This window comes from Leuciscus leuciscus (assembly GCF_965113295.1).
Source record: "Leuciscus leuciscus genome assembly, chromosome: 10".
Taxonomy (NCBI): domain Eukaryota; kingdom Metazoa; phylum Chordata; class Actinopteri; order Cypriniformes; family Leuciscidae; genus Leuciscus; species Leuciscus leuciscus.
Window position 1 is genome coordinate 35,329,879 of NC_138734.1, and position 23,198 is coordinate 35,353,076.

At 37.1% G+C, this 23,198-nt stretch overlaps 2 protein-coding genes and 1 long non-coding RNA gene across 8 annotated transcripts; 2 read left to right on the forward strand and 1 right to left on the reverse strand.

Annotated features, from left to right (window-relative positions):
- The first annotated feature begins 153 nt into the window (after positions 1 to 153).
- On the forward strand, positions 154 to 8,277 carry ppcdc (phosphopantothenoylcysteine decarboxylase). 6 transcript variants are annotated; one of them, XM_082181413.1, is made up of 6 exons: positions 155 to 515; positions 1,128 to 1,223; positions 1,381 to 1,509; positions 1,596 to 1,764; positions 1,986 to 2,102; positions 7,194 to 8,277. In XM_082181413.1, exons 1-5 carry the CDS (start codon positions 375 to 377, stop codon positions 2,057 to 2,059), a joined length of 609 nt encoding a protein of 202 aa, XP_082037539.1. In that variant the 5' UTR covers positions 155 to 374; the 3' UTR covers positions 2,060 to 2,102; positions 7,194 to 8,277. The 6 variants fall into 6 exon arrangements, 5 of the variants coding, with proteins under 5 accessions (XP_082037541.1, XP_082037539.1, XP_082037538.1 ...); XM_082181412.1 differs by lacking the exon at positions 7,194 to 8,277 and adding an exon at positions 2,547 to 3,488; XM_082181414.1 differs by lacking the exon at positions 7,194 to 8,277 and adding an exon at positions 3,321 to 3,488.
- LOC309507267 lies at positions 5,386 to 7,187 on the reverse strand. Its single transcript, XR_014209106.1, has 2 exons — positions 5,892 to 7,187; positions 5,386 to 5,526 (listed from the first exon to the last, which is right to left on the reverse strand). It is a non-coding gene; the product is annotated as an uncharacterized lncRNA (long non-coding RNA).
- A 3,360-nt stretch (positions 8,278 to 11,637) lies between the features above and the next one.
- Positions 11,638 to 22,976, forward strand: cUnh15orf39 (chromosome Un C15orf39 homolog). The gene is made up of 4 exons (XM_082181408.1): positions 11,638 to 11,979; positions 13,586 to 16,507; positions 19,677 to 19,713; positions 22,787 to 22,976. The coding sequence occupies exons 2-4, from the start codon at positions 13,627 to 13,629 to the stop codon at positions 22,836 to 22,838; spliced, it is 2,970 nt and encodes a 989-aa protein (XP_082037534.1). The 5' UTR covers positions 11,638 to 11,979; positions 13,586 to 13,626; the 3' UTR covers positions 22,839 to 22,976.
- Positions 22,977 to 23,198: the final 222 nt, after the last annotated feature.

Below are 23,198 nucleotides of genomic sequence, written 5' to 3' on the forward strand. Positions count from 1 at the left end.
TTTTGTTCAACAAAGTTGAAACATATTTAATTTCCATAGATAAAGGCGTAAATCCTCTAATATGTAGGAACATTATCCGTTTGCCAGCTTCATTGAGCATTTTACTGTGTACACTTCCAGCCAGCGACGGCGCTGTGACGTCGCGTTTGCTCCACTGTTTACGGAAGTAACGTTAGACAGAAACCTACGGTTAACAAACACTGCTCATTAAATGTGCAGTTTAAGTGTTCAATTAAATTCCTCATCCCGTGCAACAATTTAAAGATTGGTTATAGAAAAATCATACCTTACAAAGGAAATACTTTAGAAAGGGGGAGCTTATCAAATAGAACACGTTTATATAGTTAACACGAAGATTGCTATTTTTATATATAATGCAGCAGGATTCTGAATCTAATCTTAAACTAGACTTGCAAACAAATAGTACAAGATTTAATGTTCTGGTCGGTTTGACTGGCAGTGTAGCTGCACTCAAGGTGCCTTTGTTGGTAACACAACTACTTGAGATTCCAGGGGTAAGTGTATTTATATTCCGACAGTTCAAACTGTATGCAACTATGCATGCTTGAAGCTGACAGAGCCACATGTCCGCCAATGTTATTTTTATTTCACACATTTGTCCACTAGAGAGTGCTGTTTTTTTAAACATTATAAGTTATTTAAAAATGACTACATGTCATGATTTATATAGGTAGTAAACTAAAAATGCGTAAGATAGAAATCATATTGGTTTTCTTTTATCACAACTAAGGTTTACATTTATTTATTTTTTGCTTTTGGTTTGAGTGGATGTTGCCATTTTTGTCCTTCAAAATAAATAAAATGGAGGATATTAAAAGCACAATAGTGTTTTTATGGTGTCAGTTTACTTATTTGGCTTACAAATAAATTGACCATATTTTTTTAATTTATTTGACTTACAAATAAATGAATGAGTAAATAAATAAATACAATTTGATAAAAAAAAAAAAACATATTTATCATAATAAAGTTTTTAACCCTGTTTTGTGATTTTTTTTTTTTAATGATTTTAAGTGTCAGTCAAATATGAGTTGATAGATGGGATAAATTGTATCTGAGTTTTTTTAAGGGTGAACCGATCATTTTTTTCCTGTTCTGTTCTCTAGGTTGATGTACGTGTGGTCACCACTGACCATGCAACTCATTTTTACGATATCAGTGAAGTCTCTGTTTGTGTGTACAGAGATAAGGATGAGTGGGAGGTGAGTACAGCCTTTGAAGAGGAAGAGATGCATTTTCGGTAATCAAACAACAACATTATATTGTTTCCTGCTGTGAAGTTACATCAATACACTAACTGACCTGATATGAGAGTTTTAGTAGAAGATGTGAAAGGCTTTCCTTATATTTCTATGCTAGATGTGGACAAAGCGCTCTGACCCTGTGCTACATATCGAACTTAGACGTTGGGCAGATATTTTAGTGATTGCTCCACTGGATGCCAACACACTTGGCAAAATTGCCAGTGGAATATGTGACAACCTTTTGGTAGGTAATGTATTTATGACATTTTGTATGGATTTTCTTTAGATGCATTATTATATAAGTATGCTTACCCATTTTGTTGATGACAGACATGTGTGGTGCGGGCCTGGGACAGCAGCCGTCCTCTGCTCTTCTGTCCTGCTATGAACACAGCCATGTGGAAGCACCCTATCACTGCACAGCAAGTGGCCACACTTAAAGGCTTTGGCTACGTTGAGATACCATGCATTTCCAAAAAACTTGTCTGTGGAGATGAAGGTATCTTCCAAGAATATGTTTTTACGAGGCAATTGCACTGATAACGGAGAATGGAACAGATAAAAAAATTATCATCGGTGTGTGAGAATCAGTCATGCATTATTCATTAACTGAAGATCAAACAGGTGTCAGGCTTTTATTAGCATTCTTCTGAGGATTTAATGAATTAATGTTTCTTGTGTTTTGGCCCGTCTTACATTCCATCCTCTGTATCTTCACAGGTAAAGGTGCCATGGCAGAGGTTTCAACTATTGTTGAAACTATCAAACAGTACATCCAGAAACATCCTGAATGACCTCAGACTAAACATACCAGGGCCAGCAGGCGGGAGACACAAGGTTATCCACACATCGTTATTATTATTATTCGTGCTATATCTTCTATTCATTTAACCTGGATTTTGCCATAAAAAGCTGACATAGCACTGAGAAACAAACAAACATATAATTTTTCTGTCATTTATCGTTCTTTGTTCATTACATCCATTGAATTTTGCTAAAAAATGTATAATAGATGATCAGAAACTGACACGTTTACACTGTAAAAAATAAACTGTTCTCTGTTTAAGCTTTCTCTCAATAAATTTCCTAAGTAACACGACTTCATTTAGTCAATCTAAATTTGTTCATTAACTAAAGGCAAAATTCCTCATTCAGCCAATAAATTCTTCAAGACAATTTCGTGTTCTGCAAATTTTTCAATAATTTGATCTAACACTTTAATAGCTTTACTTTTAGGACACTTATTATGTTAAATGATCCATGCTATCTTTGTTTGTGAAGGAGAAATCGTCCTACAAAGCAAACCTATTCAGGACCTCAACACTGGACACACAAACCTCAGGAATGGTGACAATCAACAAATGTAAAAAGATGAGCTCTTAACATCCCGACTAGTTACTAACAATAATGACAAAACACCAACAAAAGTTTAAATAAAGACGGCAAACGGCAAAACAGTAATCCTATTACAGTAAATGTTTAATTTATTCACGCTGCAATGCATGTTGGGAACTCATGAAGCCTTAACATTTCAAAAGTATTGTTCAATTCAATTGTTTGTAATTCTTTATTGTTTGACTAAATGGGACAGAATTTGGGGGAATTCTGTTGGTCTATCGTGGGTTTTTATTGTTTCAAATTATTAACATTTCTTAATATTTGTAACTCAAAAGGTTCTCTAACCTTGAAAATATGTAGTTTTTTTTATTTATTTTTTATAATTTAATAATATCAGTGTATTGTCATTTAATGATATCAGAGTAATGACCACAAAAGCCATGTAACACTTATGATCAATAGGGAGATAAAAGGCTATTTAGAAGGGAACAAAATATTCATGTTTGGTGTAGTTTACTTTATGAAAAACTGCTTTAAATGTTTAAAGTGTATGTGATCTAGTTTTGGGATACATGTTCTCTCACTGAACTCACACCTGCAAGCGTGGGGCGAGTGAGGGGCCTCTAACCGCAACAGTAGCAAGCGGTCATGAAAATAGCCCCAGGTTGTACTTGAAGATGCTGATGTACTTAACACCTCCAAATATATTTTTTTCAGATGCATATCCTGTTTGCAGGTTGCCGTTAGAAATGGGTTCTGTTCTATTATTCATATGTGGTTAACCACCTATGTTCACATTTGGCCAAGATGCACCAAAAGCACAAGCATATATACTATGTGATTACCTTAGATTTGGTCTACATAATAATAAAAAAGTTTTTTTTTTTTTGGCTTTGTCAAATTATTGAGTGCAGTATATGGGTGATTCTTCAATTTCTCAATTTCTGTCCCCTAGGAAGATTTTAAGGAATTTAAAATAATTTTAGGTTTAAAGGATAGATTATAATAGCAATACTGTTTAATTCTCTTTTTAATTATTTTCTCCTAATTTTTAAGAGTTGAATTTCCTAGAATAATAATTTGAGGATTATCCTGACCAGATTTTTAATGTATAAGTTGTATATGTTTTTTAAAACAATCACTGTCCTCAATATTGCGGTCATTAACATCATGCCAAGCATTTTAAAGTTTTCAGAGGGAAAATATATATATATATATATATATACTATATATATATATATATATATAATACTGACCAAAATCATTTCTGATCTCTAATCAGTGACACTAATTTCTATCATAACCAATCTCATAATACAAGAGACTGCTGTGATAATTGAGACCATTTTACCAATCAGACATTTAAAATAATACCAAAGATGAAAGGGAAAAAACAATAGATTCATTAGATAAGTCATAAGTGGTCTATTGTTGGTGAACTTTTAAGTGACTTGAGCCAGGGTGAAAGGAGGGGAGTAGGGAGAGGTTGGCTCATAGATAAGCAAGGAGAAAAGTCTGGGCAAGGCAGTGTCCTATGCTCTTTCTTTGAGATCTTCTCTTCAGATTAGTGAGTTTTATTGTTTTATTGCAGTGTTTGATCTCATGTTCTGTCTTAGCAGGGAAACCAGTCTTACATATGGTCAGCAACAATACTCAGGTTGGCTGTGGCATTCTAATGTTGCTAGAAAAATAAGAAATTATAAATACAAGAAATACAAGAAAATATCCTCCACACCAATATACCACCAGCAGCAGCCTGAACCGTTGATATGTTGATATGATACTAAATTCTGACCCTACCATCTGAATGTTGCAGCAGAATTCGAGACTCGTCAGGCCAGGCAACATTTTCTCAATCTTTTATTGTCCAATTTTGGTGAGCCTGTATGAATTATAGCCTCAGTTTCCTGTTCTTATCTGACAGGATTGGCACCCGGTGTGTTCTTCTGCTGCTGTAGCCCATCTGCTTCAAGGTTTGGTGTGTTGTGCGTTCAGAGATGCTATTTTTCAGACCTCAGTTGTTACAAGTGATTATTTGAGTTAATGTTGCCTTTCTATCAGCTCAAACCAGTCTGGCCATTCTCCTCTGACCTCTGGTATCAACAAGGCATTTTCACCCACAGAACTGCCGTTCATTGGATATTTTATTTTCAGCCCGTTCTCTGTAAACCCTAGAGATGGCTGTGTGTGAAAATCCCAGTAGATCAGCAGTTTCTGAAATACTCAGACCAGCCAGTCTGCCACCAACAACCATGCCACGTTCAAAGTCTAAAATCACTCTTCTTCCCATTCTGATGCTCAGCTTGAACTTCAACAGATCATCATGACCACGCCCACATGCCTAAATGCATTGAGTTGCTGCCATGTGATTGGCTGATTACATATTTGTGTTAACAAGCAGTTGAACAGGTGCCTAATACATTGTAAAGTGCCAATGCAATATTTTAATATTTTGTTACATTTTCCATTTTTACTATTAAATTAATCATTTTATGCTTCAAATTTTCTGTTCTGTTTAAATTGGGCAGAAAAATTGCTATTTAATGACTTCCATTGTGACACCTTACCCCTTTACATGTGCCACCATTTGGGCATGTTGTAATTGTTCAATAGTTTTTTTTGTAAAATATAGAAAAAATACAAAACATATTGTTGCATGATGGTTAATTGCATTATATCAAAGGATCAATAATTTTCGTGTTAGTTCAGTCAACGATGCATACACTGGCACATTACATTTTAACATTTAATCAAAACACTTGTTCATCCTTATTTGCTTTGCAAAGCAGCTGAGGTGTTGTCATCAGATGTAGTCAGTGCTGCTTTACACACAGTCCCCGGTCTGATGCGGTGTCCTCCTGTCATTGGCTGCCAAGACAGACTTTAAAAACAGGCAGGAGGGGAAACCTTTGTCAAGCGGGTGCTGGAAAGCAATGAAATCAACTGAGCATAATGTGGAGGAGGCTCCAATCTCTTGGCAGGCTAAATAAGTGTACAATATTCTTGGTCACATGTGGGTTGTAGATGGCACGGTTCTGTGTTATTCAAGGTCGGTTCACTAAAAAGCTTTTTGCAGAGGGGTAACAGGAAACAACATGGGAAATGTATTGCGAAACATCAAGAACCAATCTATTGCACAATTCTGGTGCAATTATGTTCATGTCTCCTTTTACTCTTTTGAGGACAACAAAAAATAATCAACATTTATTGTGGTTTTTCTCCATGTGTGAACCTTATGTTTCATCATCAGAGATCTAATTTATGATTTTTTTAAATGCACACACAAACCTTGCAGACTTCTCAGGGCTCAGGTGTACCCCAGCAGATTGCTTGATGTCGGAGGTGTCACTAAGGTTGAGTAAACACTTGTCACATTTCCTGCTTGTAGTCCTTTGGGGATGTTGACGGGCCCTTGGCGCTGCTTCCCCAGGTAGCTGAAATGTAATACAGACATAGCTGATGTAACTCTACAGCTGAGTGAACTCATACCTCCTGACTAGCGCAGGAGCTGGCACGGTTTCATCACTTATTATAAACATATCACGTTCAAACGCATTCAAATAGCACAAATGTGCTGCTAAAAAGAAAATGAACACAACAGGAAATATCTGAGAATAAACCCTAACACAACATGTTCATTGATAAATAGTTCATAATACATGTCAATGATACTGTTAAAAATGTAGAAATGACCATAAACTAGGTATTATTCATAGTTCAACAAATCATTGCGCTCAACCGTTTTTTGGGGGACGTAGATCAGTGGAAATTGCAATACTTTCAAAGAAATTTTATTATGCAACAAAGCACATACAGATCAAACGTTTCAATCAGCCTTCTTCAGTGAATCATCATTATTAGTTCATGCCTTTACTAATGTTAATAAATTAAACCTTATTGTAAAGTGTTACCAATATATAATTTTTTATATCATATATTAAGCATTGATTTTATTTGAGCTTCTACTATCACAACAGTCGTTAAGATGGTCCTGATAAACATAGCAATCATTGACTTTTCACTATCGCCTGACTATCATACTTTCTGTTGTTTTCTTCCTTATCCAGAGATGGTTATTTTCTGATTTCAATTTCTTTACTGTAACTGGCAGAATGCTTGTCTATGTAAGAGCACACAGTCTCAGAGAAAGTCTCACCTTTATATGTGTTATTTCAGTTAAATGAAAATAGGAGTATGGTGTCAAACGTGACAACTAAGGGTCACATGTAGAACATCGCGCTTTTGTTCATACTTTTAAAAAACCTCATCTCTCCCCACCCCCTCCCTGCTGGAACTGGTTTAATGTGTCACAACCGTCATGTTAACTTTGGCTTCCTTTTTCTTTTATCTAGCCTTGTTATTTCATGACCTTTGTTCTCCCTCTCAATATTGTCCTCTTCTTGGATCGTTTGTAATGTTTTGATCAAATGGCAAATGACTATGGTTTCTGTATAAGAAAAATAGTGAACTCAAGAAGCTTCACATTATGCAAAAAAAGTGCTTTTTTAAAATTCTTTAGGACAATGTGAAAGAGCAAAATGCGAGAGTATATGTGTGAGACAACTGATTTGATTTCATCTTCCCTTATAGGGTTTTAAATAAAGAACACCTGGTGACATGAAAACTGGAAGTGCGAGGTGTTGTAGGAAATCCTGTAGAGACCCTGTTCCTGAGGAAAGATCACTCCCTGGGGAACATTCGGTCTTACGGAGGACATCAACTTGTATGTAGTTGCAATCTCAACGTGCAAACAATTAGACACAGTTGACAGACGTACTGTGTTTAGCAACAACACTGTAAAATGAAAGCAATCAGGTAAAAATGTGTATAAAAAACATTGACAATAAAGCTCAAAATTCTGTTCATTGTTAACAGCCATGAGTCATTCCACATGCCAATTATTTTGCAACTAAAATAAACACATATATTCTGTTAATAAATGACCTAAATCTGGCTTCCTAAACCATGACCAACCATTAACAAGGGTTCAATAAATAACAGACATCTCTGCTATCTGTGTTGTGTCAAATCTGAAATGCAGAGATTCTGATGAACAACACTATACTACAACATTTATTAATCTCAGTTAGTGTTAATCTCAATATTTACTAATACATTTTTAAGATCAAAAGCTGTATCTATTAACATTAGTAAATGCACTATGAACTAACATGAACATGAACAAATTTTATATATAAATTTATAAAAATGTGTGTATATTTTTGTATATATGTGTATATATATATGTACGTATATATGTATATATATATATATTATATATGTATATATATGTATATATGTGTATATATATATATTGAAGGGGTGGATTCTTGAATACTGACTCAAAAGGACTTGGGTAGTTATAGAATTCCATGTCTTCTCACTGGAACGTGCTCTCTCCTTGTTTTTGAGAGAAGCACGCAACACATGTTAAGACATATATTTCCTCTTCTAGCCGACCATGGCAGACTAGGTCACTGGGGTCACTCAAGCCCCAATTATTCTTACAATACCCTTCAAAATTTTGAAGGGGATTTGTAACATCTGAATTCACTTATTATTGCAGAAGTGTCTTCTAAAGTGTTCTGTAGTAAAATTGTCATGTGTATGATAAGACTGATGTGCCTTATTTATGTGTGCGAGGTAATGAATTAAAGCTACTTTGTCTTTCCAAGCAATGTTGTTTACTTTTGCTTATCTGGGTCAAAATACTTATAAGACATCCTTCTATGATTACAGAGAGCAATTTTCATACGGGTATTTATAATTAGAGGAAGTGCTGCAGAAGTTATTGACCATACTTGTTTGCCCTCAACCATTTATTATACAAGATGATACAATATCTTTGATACTAGCACGCATTGAGATCAAAGCTCTTGACCGTTGCGAGGATAAGGAAGTAATGGAACATATTGAGTGAACGCTTGGAATTTCCCCTCCATGTTAATACTAACAATCACTGAAAATTTTACGTTTTAGATTTAAAATTCTATACATTAATTCATATTTTTAAATAGCTGGAATCTTTATGAAAGGAGGTGTGTGTCGAGTATTTTCAGAAGATCTCTTGCAGATCTACAGTAGATGGATTAGAAGTGCACAAACATGTGCAACTCATGTTATAATTATCCAGAAATCCTTTGCACCCACAAGAAACAGTATCCATACAATGAAGGTATCCATACATTGCCATTTATTGTATGGACAAAAACATTTAAAACATTCAGTGTCTTATATTGTGTTCTGTAGAAAAAAGAAAGAATGGAATGACAAGTAAATGATGACAGAAGTTTCATTTTTGGGTGATCTGTCCCTTTAAGAGATGATACTTATTGGATTATGATGTATTCAATTGCAACTACAAAATATATTTAAAGTCAACCATGAAATCAAAATGTATTCAATCAATTCGTATTTTTTATGGAATATTGCACTTTTTATTATAAATGATTTATCTATACACATCATTATTTTAAAAAAGAATAATAATGTGCCCTCATAATCTTTATTAAAATAACTTTGTTGGTGTTTACCAGTGCGTGCTGGGACAACCTGTCACTCACATGAGATCACATCAATAGCAAACGACAAAAATCCTATGATCCAATCAATTCCCGATGGACAATAAAAATATAAATAAAAAGACTATCGTGACTTCCTTTTCATGCCGACTTTAAGCATATATTTAAGTAAAGAAACTTTGATTTTGTAATACTGCTGTACAGCAATATTGCAAAAGACCTACAGGAGTATTGCAAAATCAATATTACAATGTGAGCGCTGTGAGATTTACATCTAGTGCAGTTTCAAAATGTTCTAAATTCTTCTAGCATTAGCAGAGTATAATGTCTTCTTTTAAAAACATGGTGGAACCATGCAGAGGAAGATTAGGGCTATATGGTTAGGGCTATAGGGCTACACTACCCTTTAGTAGATGCACTTTTTTTAATCAGAATGATTATTACATTTCATTCTCCAATCAGTCTGACTGTAGAATAACATACACCTTCCCTTTTTTTCCCTCTAGCTTCAACTTCCCGATAAGCAAGAACCGTTGAGCGTAAACACTGAAATGGAATGATCATTCCCACTGGCAATGTTTGGACTACCTATCAGCTCTGTTATGCGTCCTAACAGGGGGTGATGGTAGCTTTGTGAAAGAGCACATGAGCAGTAAGTCTCAGCAAGAGTTACAACTTCTCTAATTCATGGTGTCTGACACGTAGGTTTGAAGAGCATTCTTTAAGGCAACGTTGTGTAATTCCTGGTCATGGGAGAATCATGACGGCTGATTTCCTGTTTCATTTTCTTGTATCATGTTTAGTTCTATCTTTTTAGGTCAACGTGACCTGTTGTCCTGAAATTGTGTTAGGGTAAGCATGACGACTGGAAACATCTGTGTCTCAGGATAGATAATAAGGGAAGTATTTCAGTCCTAGACAGACAGAAATGTGGAAAGATGCCAGAGCTCAGAGGGGTAAAAAAAATGTTTTTAGATCACTTAGGTGTGAGACGTAAAAGAGTGTTGCATCATTTCCTTTGTTCTGCCACTAATATATATATTTTTTATTAGCAGGAGTTTATTGAGCAAACACAAATCCAGCAGAGCGGATAAATGTAAGGTAAATAATGTCATGAGGTTAGTCACCATTCCATACTATAGATAGAGTAAATAAACTTTATGTATAACACATCTACAGCTGGACTTAACTTAAACTTAAACTGAATGGCATTTATAAACAAACACACATCTTCATACTAATTATGAGTTTATAATTATAATTTCCCACACTAAGTATATTACGCACTGCATTTGTCACACAAACTCACAACTATATTACATTGTGTCATAGTACTTTCTAACCGCTAAGTTCTCAGCTTCTCCGTCTGTTGTAGAAATGTGATGGACAGTTTTATGTTCATCCCAAGTACTGACTGGTACTTTGACATTTTACATGAATGACATAATAGCATGAAGAAACTTGACAAAGAAGCCCAGTCTGTCTGAGCAGGCTACATTTCCATTTTCATCCCTTGTAAGAAAAGCTATTCAGTTAGCCGAGCCGAGCAACAAAACCAGGGTTTTGCTGTGAGTTCATCATGCCATCTTAAACTGACAGTTGGTGAAATTTCCACACAGAGGTGTGTGAATAGGCATGTCAAACATCACAAACCACATGTAGGCCTACAGGATATGTGTGTTCTAGCTCATGGCTGTTAAGGCGCAGTTTGATAGTAACATCCTTTTTTAAATTAGTTTTCTATTTCCTATTAAAACTAATGTTGATTTACACTATTTTAATGAGATTTTTAGTGACTTTGAAGGGCAATAAATCTGCAGCGTCACAATATTTCCCAGTGTAGCAAGAAAATAGGTCTATGGCATCCATAAATCTAAAACAACATTAATAGGTTTAATAATTAAAAAGTTGTATGTGTTTACATATACATAATTAATATGTTAACAAGTTTGGAGATTTTGAATAATGTAAAATAAAAATAAAAACAGACATAGAATGAAGAAGAAATAACATTCCACTTTTTTTTTTCTAGGTCAGATTTGTGACACTAATCATGTGAACCTTTGTACAGGCGGTCAGATGTTTTTGCTTCAAGTGAAGCACAAAATGCTCTTTGGATCATTCTCAAATCATGCTGGAGAACATCATCATCAGGTTTGTCACAAATGTATGGAGTTCATGCAGCTTTAGTGCTGATGTCATTCAAACTAAGGATGGCCACGAATACAGGCATTCTGAAATCATTGCTCATGTTTTGCAGACAGTTAAACTTTGCACTCAATGCTGATCATTTAAGCTGTAAAGAAAAAAGTTGATTTAAATAAGAATATAATGCAACATAGCCTTTTTTCGCAGACGTTTGGACTGTACCCTAACTTTCTTTAATAATAATCTACTTGTTGTCTAAAATTCTGCATCTTTTATTCAGTGCAACCAAGACAAAATCTAATTTATTTAACAATTTTATTACTATTATGCTTGACCTGTGCTTGTGCTAAATATAGAAATGATCAGAAACGGGTTAAAAAGACGTTGTTGTTTTAAGCTGAAATATACGTTACCATCTAGCCTACTACTCTCACGCATGATTTAACTGCTGCCGCCTGTGCGTTTAAGCCCCGCCCTCTATTTTACTGTCGCCGTTCGATTGGTTATACGTGCTGCCACCGACATACTTCGACTGCTAGTGCTAAATAACCTTTCGGAAAATAAGCAGCGACGTTAAAGCAGCATGCTTTTTTCTCTCTGCTCTCCTGAACAATACTTCATCCGCTCCCAAATCGTTTGGGTTATACTTTTGGGTGTTTCAGTTGTCATGGATTGGTTGCGGACGGATAGGAATTTCAGTGCACGAGGTGAGTGTTCCTCTATAAACAAAAGTTGGTTTAGGGGTTGTTACAACGTGAACTTGTTGGCGAAGATTGACGAGGTTTTACGAACATTATCAATACACCGATGAATGTTGACAACTGTGTTTGGCACGGGTGTAAAGTTTGACATTGGACTTTGAGACCGCTTTTCAGCTTATATGATATACACTTATCAAAATTATGCGAAGTAAAAACAGTGTAACGTTAGTATATTAAAACACCGTTTACATAGTTTATTTAAATGTACGTTTAATTACGATGAATCCTTCACATATCGAAGGCTCTTGAAGTTTTGTCGCTTTCGTTTCCCCACAGTTTACAGAAGTGTCTAATACAAATATTTAGATCAGGTAAATGTTGACGAAAGTTGACCAAAACACCCATAACGTCTCCCAAATGGAGTCTTCTCTAAACGCGGATTTGCATGAATGAATTTGCATGTTCACCTCGCGCACATAATAGAGTCTTGTCTTCAATTTGTCAGGGTGAAATATAAGGCTATGTACGTTACACAGTAGAATTTTAATGTATACTTTTATATTAACATTTGGTAACTGTTTAGAGGTGTCAGTTCTTCACACACTTCTTCCTGTGTTACTTTGGCATAATATAGGCACATTAGGCTTATTTGGATATTATGGCCGCGTCCAAATGCGGCACGCGCCTATGATGCTCATAAAAGCTGACTACGAAGGTAACTCACTAGGTTTTGACACACAGCCACAGTATGCTGAAAGATGTTGGGGGTTGTTTCATCACTTTGAGACCTCTGGGTGGCCTCACCTGGGGACTGACTGTCTCCACCGCTGATAAACCACTTAAATCCCCCTTCACTGCCAGTGTCAAGCCTTGTGTTATCCTCCTGTGAGCATCATTATGCTCTCTTTGCACATTAGGGAACATCACTGAAGGGAATGAGTGCAATGGTAGCTATTGCGTTTTATAAATATTAAGTTTTAAAATATGTTTCATTTTAAACTTTTACATTATAAAAATATAAAGAAAATCGAAATGTATAAAGATATGTATACAAATATTAAATATGTATGAGTATGACATGTCAAAATGCATAATTCAATTCTTTTTCTAATTTGTTTAATTTACTAGATACAAAAACATAATATTGATTGTAAAAGCACAGGAAGAGCAATTAGAAATGATTGTGTACATGTATATATCCTTAATTGTTATATTTTCTATATTAACTGAACTCAAAATGCACGTGACAGAACATTTGTGCATATTCACACATGATTAACTTTGATATACGCCTATTTGCCAAACTGCAATGCGCTCTTGCACGCAAAGGAAGGAAGGTGCACCCACTGTTGTGAAGCACAAAAGTGCCTGTTTTTTTTCTTGTTGTGGTTACCGCTCAAACATTTCTTCCTAATGTTTGGAGGAACCTGTCACGTGACATTTATCAAAATAGAATGAAGAACCGTACAGCTAAGCGACTATGTTTTAACAGAAAGGATGGTATTTCTAAGTAGATAAATAAACCACAGAATGTTGTACAACATTGATAATGATCATTTAACATATAAACTCAAAATGTGTGGGGTTTTTTTCTTCCTATTTTCTTGTATAGATATGATTTAGCTGGGTCAAGTCAGAGCCTGGGAATCCAAGATGAGCAGTAAGCAGGGACGGAGCTGCATCAACCCTCTAGTTCAAAGTAATATGGAAGGTGCAGTGGGCACCGTAGTCCCCGTGGGGCACCCTAAAGCCGACCGGCTTCAACACTATTCCCATGATAAAGCTCTACCAATCAGCAGGGCTTACTTCCCTTACTCTCTCAGTGGACAAGACACTCTTGACTTTCCTTCTCCATGGGGCCCTTCAAAAACCTGTGTGAGAAATGGGCCAAGCCCAAGGATTCATTCATCGGCCACGGAGGGGTCAATTACAATTCCAGCTGTTTACAGGCCTGATAAAGTGTCTTTCCCAGTGGATGTTGGTGGTGGCCGGTGTGCTCTACCGCAAGAGTTGGCAGCGAAGCAAAGATTGGCCTATTATGCCAGCAGTCCCAGACAGCACAGTCCCAGAGCAGCAGGGGTCATCTCACCAGTGGCAGCTCCCAAGGGTCACATTGGAGGGTCAGATGCAGAAAGCTGTGTTGGGCTGGCTATTCCAAAACCAGTATACGGTCATAGCCCCTGCTGCACTGAGCGTGGATGCACTACAGGGCATAGCTACAGCATTGAACATGGGCCTCATAGGATGTCCCCTCACATATATGATGGCGAATGGGCTGCTCATTTCAGCCGTCTTGCTTACCTGCATAAAAAGGGCACGGAGGCATTGACTCAACAGAGGGTTTTGCAGTTAGAGCATGGTGTGGAGGCTATGAAGGACGGAAAGACAGAGGGCTACCATGGTATCGGATCAAACGGGCCCAGGAGATCTCTTCCTTTAATGGAACCGAGCTATACTTACAACACTGCGCGTCCATTTGTTGGTGCTACACCAGAGTACTGCCAGCGTGCCCCAATTCGTCCACAGATGCACACGGGTCTTCCCTATGCTTATGACCCAAGGACTATGGCACACCGTGGAGTCCCTTCAAAAGTATATCAGAACCATCCTCAGATATCTAAATACACACATATGCCTCCGTGTCCCAATGTCTATTACCCTCAGAGTCACCCTGAGGCTTACCGGACAGATCCCAATGCTATTACAGAGGAGCATGGTCAACATCATCATATGGATCAGTTCCATTCCCCTCAAGCTGACTTGTCACCGTCCTGCTCTGTTGCCCCCCCACACCATCCGTTGATCTCAAAATATCCTACTTATCATCCTTATGGGGTGCATTTAAATAGTAACCAAGCACCCATGCATGAGCAGCCACATCCCCCTTTCCCAATGCATCAATCAGAGCGACCACTTGATTTTTCTATACGAAGAGTGCAGACACCCGACTCGCCTCGGGAGCTTTATAGACAGTCTGGAACTTCTGGGGCTTTCCATCCTACTCCAGCCCACTACAGACGTCTTAGTAACACCACTACCCTTGAACACTCAGAGATGTCTAAAACTGGTTTTCCTGTGGGCAGCTCCAAAGAATTTCCTATGAAGTCCTCTGAAGAGGTATTTAAGAACAGGCATCATGTTTCAGATCCACCTGATAAAGATGTGTTAGCTAAAAGGCCCAGAGAGGAACTTCAAAGAGACATGGCCGGTAAAAAGCAAAAGATTGACTCAACCCATGAGTTGTCAGATGATGAGCCTCAGTCACCGTCCTCCCCACCAATGCCAGTTATTAATAAAGTTTTTAGCTTGGCTCCTTATAAAGTCTATTTTGAAGCTACAGGCATGTTGACTTCCCTAGGAGATTCAAAAAGTCCAAAGCCACAGCTTGAGGCGACCCGGCTTAAACAAGAGCCGGAAATTGAAAACTGTGATCTAGAACCAAATTCAGGTGAAAGGGACGTCAGGTTGAAACAAGAAGCCCAAATGTCACCAGCTAACAGTGACGATCCAGTTGAAACGGCAGATACTGTAAAGATCAAAAAAGAAAAATTGGATCCAGATGACGTAGCTTATCAGTCGGAAATGAAAGTGAGCATCGCTGAGGAGATGAATCATGAGGCTCATGATCCTGTGGTCAAAGAAGAGCAAAGAGAGTCAGACACAAATATGTCTGGCTCTCTTTCTTGTCATGTTGTAGTAAAAAATTACTTTGAAGAAGAAAGCAACCCACCCTTAGTAGAAAAGTATGAATCTTCATCCACATGCAAGAATGCTGTGAAAGATGACATGGAGTCTATTTCATTTCCTACACTGCCCTCAACACCTCCAGTGCCGCCTCCGTTGACTAAATTCTCTCTCACTAAAATCCCACCTCATTGCCTTAAATTGTCAAATTTTAAGATAGTCATCCCTGCGGTCCTAAAAGCTCCACCAACACAACCTGTTGAGGTTCCTCAGTCTCCAGTGGAGGACAAGCCAATTATGAGCAGCAGCAAACATGCCCGTCATCAGTTTATGGAGCTTCACCAGTCCCTCTGTAGACTCATATACTGCTGTGTTACTCGAACCCCGTGTCAGGAGCTCAGGGACTGGTTATGCAAACTGGACCTTCGAGAGTCAGGCAAAGCTCAGAAAGTGTCTTGTCTCTTGGGGTTGAAAATGAGGGAATTATGGCTGAAAGGTGAGGAAATGGAGGTGTCTCTTCAAAAGGTGGTCTGTCAGCTTCAAAGCTACGTCGAAAGCCGCGACTGTCCCTTTCCTCATGTCATGAGAGCTGGTGCGGTGTTCATTCCCATGTTGGTGGTCAAAGAGGTGCTGTTTCCTCAGGTTCAAGGCACATTCATAGACCAGGTCCTGCAAGAGCATCGAGTGGAGCTCAGGCCCACCACCCTCTCAGAGGAGAGGCAGCTGACTCAACTCCACAGAAAGGCTTTCTCTTCGAAACTCCGGAGACTTCTGTCCCTTAAACATCTGCCAGATATATACCCTGATGTCCTCAACCTTCTCTACTATGACAACGTCTCCAAGTTCATTGGTGAGTGCTGGATGGTTGACCACTATAAATAACATAAGACGTAGGAATGCACAAAATGTTGGTACTGTGTCATTAAACACAACTGTGTTGGTACAGCCGTTATTAAAGTTTTTTTTACATTTAGATTATCTTTGTACGCTCACCTAAATTTTATAAATGTAAATTTTAAATATAATTAAATGTAATTATCAAATATAAAAATTAATATAAATGTTTATTTTTTTTACTGTTGTGCTATTTATTTGAGCTTTAATTTAATTTACACACACATATATATATATATATATATATATATATATATATATATATATATATATATATATATATATATATATATATATATATATATATATATATATATATATATAATGTAAATACACTGCCTTGCAAAAGTATTCATACCCCTTCTTTTTTCAACATTTTCTTATGTTTCTGCCTTGTGCCTTTAACTACTTTAAATTACTCCTTTTTTCACATCAATCTACACTCCATACACCATAATGACAAAGCAAAAAACAGTTTTAATTTGGAAAGTTACACACCTCTCAATAAAAGGTTTAACAGCTGAAAATGCATATCAGAGCAAAAACCAAGCCATGAGGTCAATAGAACTGCATGTGGAGCTCAGAGACAGGTTTGTGTGTTGAGACTGATCTGGGGAAGACTACCAAAAAATTTCTGCAGCATTTCACTGAAGCATGAAGCCTCCATAATCCTTATTGGAAGAAGTTTGGAACAACCAGGGCTGTGTTTCTCAAAGGCATGAGCTAAGTTGATCATAGAGACCACTTGTAGCAATGGCTCTATGTTCCACTTAGGCTTACGATTAGGGGTGCACCGAAATGAAGACCGAAAACCAAAACCGAAAATTATTTTTTCTTAATTATTAATTAGTTTTTTGTATACTTTACTTTTTTTTTATTCAGTTTAATAATTTTATTGGATTTGAATTTATAAAATACATGGCAATAAAATAAAATAACCACACTTATTTAAAGTAACACCAACATTGGACAGAAAATATATTAAAATAATATTAAATATCAATATATTCAATTCATTCAGTTCTATGCAACAGAATCAGATTTAACAGAATAATTTTTTTTTACCAATTATCAAAATAAAATATAATCCTAGAAAACGATTATTATCAGAGCAGATAGCGGGGAGCGGATCAGTGAACGAGAGGGTAACGTCATTTTACCAGCGTAGTACGGCATTACCACACCATGTTACAGCAAAGTGCTGCTATTGCAAACAGAAATAAGTCTACTACAGAGAAATTTCATGTCAGTATGTTATTTGAACGGACTTTGTTTTTTCTGGTGAGCATGAGCGGTACATGAGTGGAGCGTTCATTTGGGCCGTGAGCAGCTTCAGCAGAGCAAACTGGTACAAACTTAGTCTCTTCGCTTGGCGACATGTATTTTCAGCTCATATTTTCTGCCTTTTTTCTATTTCGTCCAAAAAAACGAAAATGCCATTTTCGGAAGATAATTTTCCGCTGCAAGAATGTTGGTGCATCCATACTTAAGATGCTTTTGGGAAACACAACCCAGGACTCTTCCAAGAGCTGGCCTTCTTGCCACACTGAGCAAACGATGGTGAAGGGCCTTGGTTAGAGTGGTGACCAAGAAGCTGGTCACTCTAGTTGAGCTCCATGATCTCATATGGATATGAGAGAAACTTACAGAAGGACAGACATCACTGCAACACTCCACTTATCTGGGCTTTGAGCACCCAGACTCAAGCCTCTCCTCAGTGAAGACACATGAAACCCCACTTGTAATGTATAAAAAAGCACCTAAAGGACTCTATCAGTCTGTGAGAAACAAGATTCTCTGGTCTGATGAACCTCTGTTCCAAGCATCATGTATGGAGGAAACCAGGCACTGCTCATCATCTGCACAACACCATCCCAACAGTAAAGCCACTGTTTTTCAGCCACAGGGACTGGGAGACTCATCAGGGAAGAAGGAAAGCTCAACGCAGCAAAATATAGAGTTAGCCTTAATGAAAACCTAGTCTGATGTATTCAGAACCTCAGACAGGGCAGAAGGTTCACCTTTCCACAGGACAATGACCCTAAGCACACAGCATTTGATTTGTCATTATGGTGTATGGAGTGTAGATTGGTGTAAAAATAAATAAAGTAATTTAAAGTATTTTAACATAAGGCAGTAACATAAGGCTGTGCGTGCGTGCGTGTGTGTGTGGGGGTGTGTGTGTGTGTGGGGGTGTGTGTGTGTGTGTGGGGGTGTGTGTGTGTGTGGGGGGGGTGTGTGTGTGTGGGGGGGGGTGTGTGTGTGTGGGGGGGGGGGGGTGTGTGTGTGGGGGGGGTGTGGTGGAGTAAAAATACTTTTGCAGGTCGATATTAAAATTCGGTTCTATTTTGTTTAAATAAATTAAATAAAAATGTAATAATTTTTTTATTTATATAATTTATTTAGACAAAATAGTACAGAATTTTTATATCAACCTTGAAATATTATGTAGTATTGGTCAGAATTTTAATATTGGTGTAACCCTAATAAAACTGTTTTTGCCATTCTTAATAAAATTATATTCATTAAATCATTGTTCATTTTTGGATCTTGCACTACAGTAATGACGGTACTGTTATCTTCATTGCCTGAAACATACTGCAGCATATTCGGTTAAAGGATATGATTTATGGTTCCTTTTTTTAGTTTTGCAATGGGTCTCTTAAAATAAAAAGCTGTCACGAGGAGTGAAAACATTGGAAGGATAACTGTGAATACTGAAACTGTTATAATTTTAGTAATATAAAATTTCAGTTCCACATTTAAAAGAGTAATCAAATTGTTTTGTCTCTTGATTGTTAGTTTATTGTATTACACATTCTGATTGATTTCTTACTCTTTAGATAGGAGGTTTAACATTACATAATCCCTGATATTAAAGTTTAGTCCTAGATCAAATCTGCTAAATTATTATAAATTTTAGATTTTTTAAATATAAAACCTATTTGATTTTGGAAGGTCTGTTATTTGAATTATTTTGACAATTTACATTTACTTTAATTACTTTAATTTCATACATGGCGCATACCTGTGGTGACATCACTTTTATTGTTCATGCTTTATGATTTATTTTTAATCATACTTTTGTCATACTTTTTTGATTTGATACACATTTTTTGTTGCAGATTCCACTGCTACAGATGGTGTCCAAAAAATGCCCAGGTACCTTCTTATTACTTTGTCCCCCAAAACTCTCTCTCCAATCACAAACAGATCTCGTTGACAGTTGTAGAGCACACTTTGCAAATCTTTGAACTGCTCATGTTTCTTCCTGGTGCAGTTTTGTCGCAGGTGTTTTCTGATCAGATATAGTCTGGAACGGAACAGTGATATGCTTTAGGATGTCTTTCAGTTTCAGATGCATGCACTTTAGGGAAGGAAGTTAGAATTCTTTTGGAGGAATGCTAAGGCCGGGTGGGGGATGGAAGTGGTTGCCATATGCACTTGTTAACATTTCTCACCTGTTGTGCAGTTACAGACCACCAGGGGTTGACAGCTGTCTGTTATTAGTTTACAGAGTTCAGATGTTTTTTGTTTTCTTTTCTTTTGTACATTTCAGTGCAAATTCAACTTGGGCTACGTCTACATTAATCTGGATAGATTTCCAAAAGTTTCTCATCTACACTGAAACGTTGGAAAATGCTAAATTCACCTTATAGTGCATGCGTAAACCCTCATAAAAGCTCACTGAGATGATACAGACAGAACAAGACATAATCAACTTATCACATAATTCTTCTGGCAGGATCATTTTATTGAGCAAAATATCTCACCATTCACTGATGCGTTCCAGGTCGCACTCACTCACCATTATATGTTTGATCTAAAACACAACTTCTCTCATGTTTTACCGCAGGACAGCAAATGCGAGCGAGTGAATCTTTGCAGGAGTGTGATATGAAGAGTGTGCAGAGTAACATATTTTAACAAACTGTGTGAAAATGAATAGCACATAATGGGCACGATACCAGTATAAATATATTATCTGTGGGTTCAATATGTGTCACATGACCAAACTTGCGTCATTGTTTTTAAATGCCTCCGTTTTCACTGTCCACACTACAATGCAACAATGGCGTTTTCAGATGTATCCACTTTGGAGAGTGTTTTCAAAAAGCTTCGTGTTAGTTGCTAAAAACGCCGTCTCGGTGTGGAGGGAAGGTCAAAACAGAGAGAAAAGGACGTTTTCAAACGAAAAAATATTTGTGTGGACAAGGCCTGAAATTCAGAAAAACAGACTTAGTTAAAGCTGCAATCTTTTGGACAAATTATTCAACGGAATTTTTTTTATAGTGAACCATTGATTGGTGGGTGATTTTTGGGGTGTGTGAACTCAAGCATTTCACATTGTGGATGTTTTATAATGTTGCCACTTCATTTCCAATATGGGGTCTGGGGAGACCCTGAACATCCTGACTGGAACACTACAACCAGATATCATTCCAATTTATTTATTTAGTTGTTTGTAGAGCTTAACAAGTGTCGACAAAGTCAAGTCTTGTGCCATTTAGATGAAGGGAAACTTTTTTTTTTTTTTTTTAGCAAAGTTGTTTTTGGGATTTCCCCAGACCCCAACCAGAACCCTTAATAAGGGTTAAGAGATCATCCCTATTTTTTTCTTTTTTTTGTTTCCATCTTTTTCTGCAGTGTTCTAACAATTTAGCCTTTTTTAATCATTTCAGAAACCATTTAGATGCTCTTTCACCTATTCTGTTTCATTAGATGGCTGATTGTTCTTATTGACATGGTTGGGTAATATAGCTTCTGTTAATAGTAACCTGTTTGATTACATTTTATTTATGCTCCTGTTGTGTTGCTTTAAGAATGCAGGTGGAGAATGCATGACTAAAAGATAATCAGGTGTGTTCATATATAGGTGTGAGATATAACGTCTTAAAAATTCTGGTGCAAAGCAACAAAGATCTCAAAGTTCAGTCTGACTCATTTACACGGTCACTAACAACATTTCAGACAGAATGCAAGAGCTTGTCCTGTGTAAATGCCCTTTAACACTTCAAAATACTAGTTCACCAAAAAAAATAAAAATACAAAAAAAAATTCTTCTACTCACACTCATGTCATTCCAAACCTGTATGATTTTTTTTTTGGTCTTCTGGAACACAAAAGATGTACTCCTGGCTGTTGAGTTCCAAAAAACGCACCATAAAGGTCCATAAGTGGTCTGAAGCCATAGGATATTCAATATTCGCTGAAATTCTTCTTATGCTTGCATACATTCAAAAAGGCTCTGTCAAGTTGTTTGGATTTAAAAAAAATTTAGAGAAGAGAACTACTGTTTATGTGTTATCTGACATACATTCAAAATATGTAACTTGATATACATGTGTGTGTGTGTATGTATGTATATATATATATATATATATACCGAATTTCTATTTAGAAAGAAGAAAACTATTCAAAGAATTTCTGTGTCCTACAGAAGAAGGAAAGACATACCATTTGGAATGACGTGGCTAATTAGGCTGCGTTCACACTGCAGGGCTTAATGCTCAATTCCGATTTTTTGAAAAAATTAGATTTTTTTTTGCAAGGCCGTTCACATTTCCAATTAAATGCGACCTTTTGTGATCTCCTGTGTGAACGTGAACGTGAAATGACCCAGAAGTGACCCGCATGCGCAGAAGAGTACTCAACGGTCAACGACGTCACTTGTTGTTTGCGGAAGTAGCTAAACATGGATGTCAACAGTGGAGCTCGTTTAGCGATATTAAAGTTATTTTTAATAGCCATAGTTGTTGTTTATCTTCTCATTCCCGCCTACTTCAACGCAGAATTATGACGTTTGTCGCGTATCAATGACGTGCGGGTCGGACACATGTGACCTGGCCGTTCAGACTGAAGTCGCATTTCAAAAGATCGGATACGTATCGGATTTGGACCACATACCCAAGTGGCCTGGGTCGCATTTGAAAAGATCAGATCTGTGTCGTTCAGACTGACATGAAAAGATCAGATACAGGTCGCATAGTGGCAAAAAAATCGGAATTGGGTCGTTTCAGCCTGCAGTGTGAACGTAGCCTTAGATGATGACAATTGGGGTGAACAGTCCCTTAGTTCAACATGAGTCTGTATAAACCCATTCTAAGTCTGATTGTTCACATATTATTAATAATATAATAATAATAATAATAATTATTATTTAATTGCAATCTAGCTTTAATAGTGGTCATTAACAAATACTGAAACTAAATCCCAGTTTGTTTTCTTTCTACAGGAGCAGAAACCAGCTTAACCTTCAAGAGAGAGAGCACGGACAGCTCAGATAAATCGTCCGGCGGTGTGAATGGCACTGAAGGATTCTACCTGGAGTCCTCCAGACCACTCACTCCGAAAACCACATGTGTGGACAGATATTGCCTGAACACCGAGAAAAAGAGAGGGAGAGTAAAGATTTCCTCCAAGAGGACATTTTTAGATGAGACCAGTTCATCACAAGAGGATGAGTTTACTGAGGAACCGGTGAGGTGGAGCGTCGTCAATTCCACAGAGAGAGATGAATGGGAAGTGTCTCTTGTGACTCGCAATGACAGGGGACCACATGTGGAGGTAAACATTGAAGATGAAACCCAGGAAGAGCCTGAGTACTCCTCCTGGGCGCGACCTTTGACCTCTGATGACCTCTCCTC

Excerpts from the sequence above, each read along its gene's own strand:
- cUnh15orf39 (XM_082181408.1), top strand. The coding sequence starts at position 13,627 with ATGAGCAGTAAGCAGGGACGGAGCTGCATCAACCCTCTAGTTCAAAGT. Across the intron at positions 16,508-19,676 it reads CAACGTCTCCAAGTTCATTG|ATTCCACTGCTACAGATGGT; the intron begins GTGAGTGCTGGA and ends TTTTTGTTGCAG. Across the intron at positions 19,714-22,786 it reads GGTGTCCAAAAAATGCCCAG|GAGCAGAAACCAGCTTAACC; the intron begins GTACCTTCTTAT and ends TTCTTTCTACAG.
- ppcdc (XM_082181413.1), top strand. The coding sequence starts at position 375 with ATGCAGCAGGATTCTGAATCTAATCTTAAACTAGACTTGCAAACAAAT. Across the intron at positions 1,224-1,380 it reads GAGATAAGGATGAGTGGGAG|ATGTGGACAAAGCGCTCTGA; the intron begins GTGAGTACAGCC and ends TTTCTATGCTAG. Across the intron at positions 1,765-1,985 it reads ACTTGTCTGTGGAGATGAAG|GTAAAGGTGCCATGGCAGAG; the intron begins GTATCTTCCAAG and ends GTATCTTCACAG.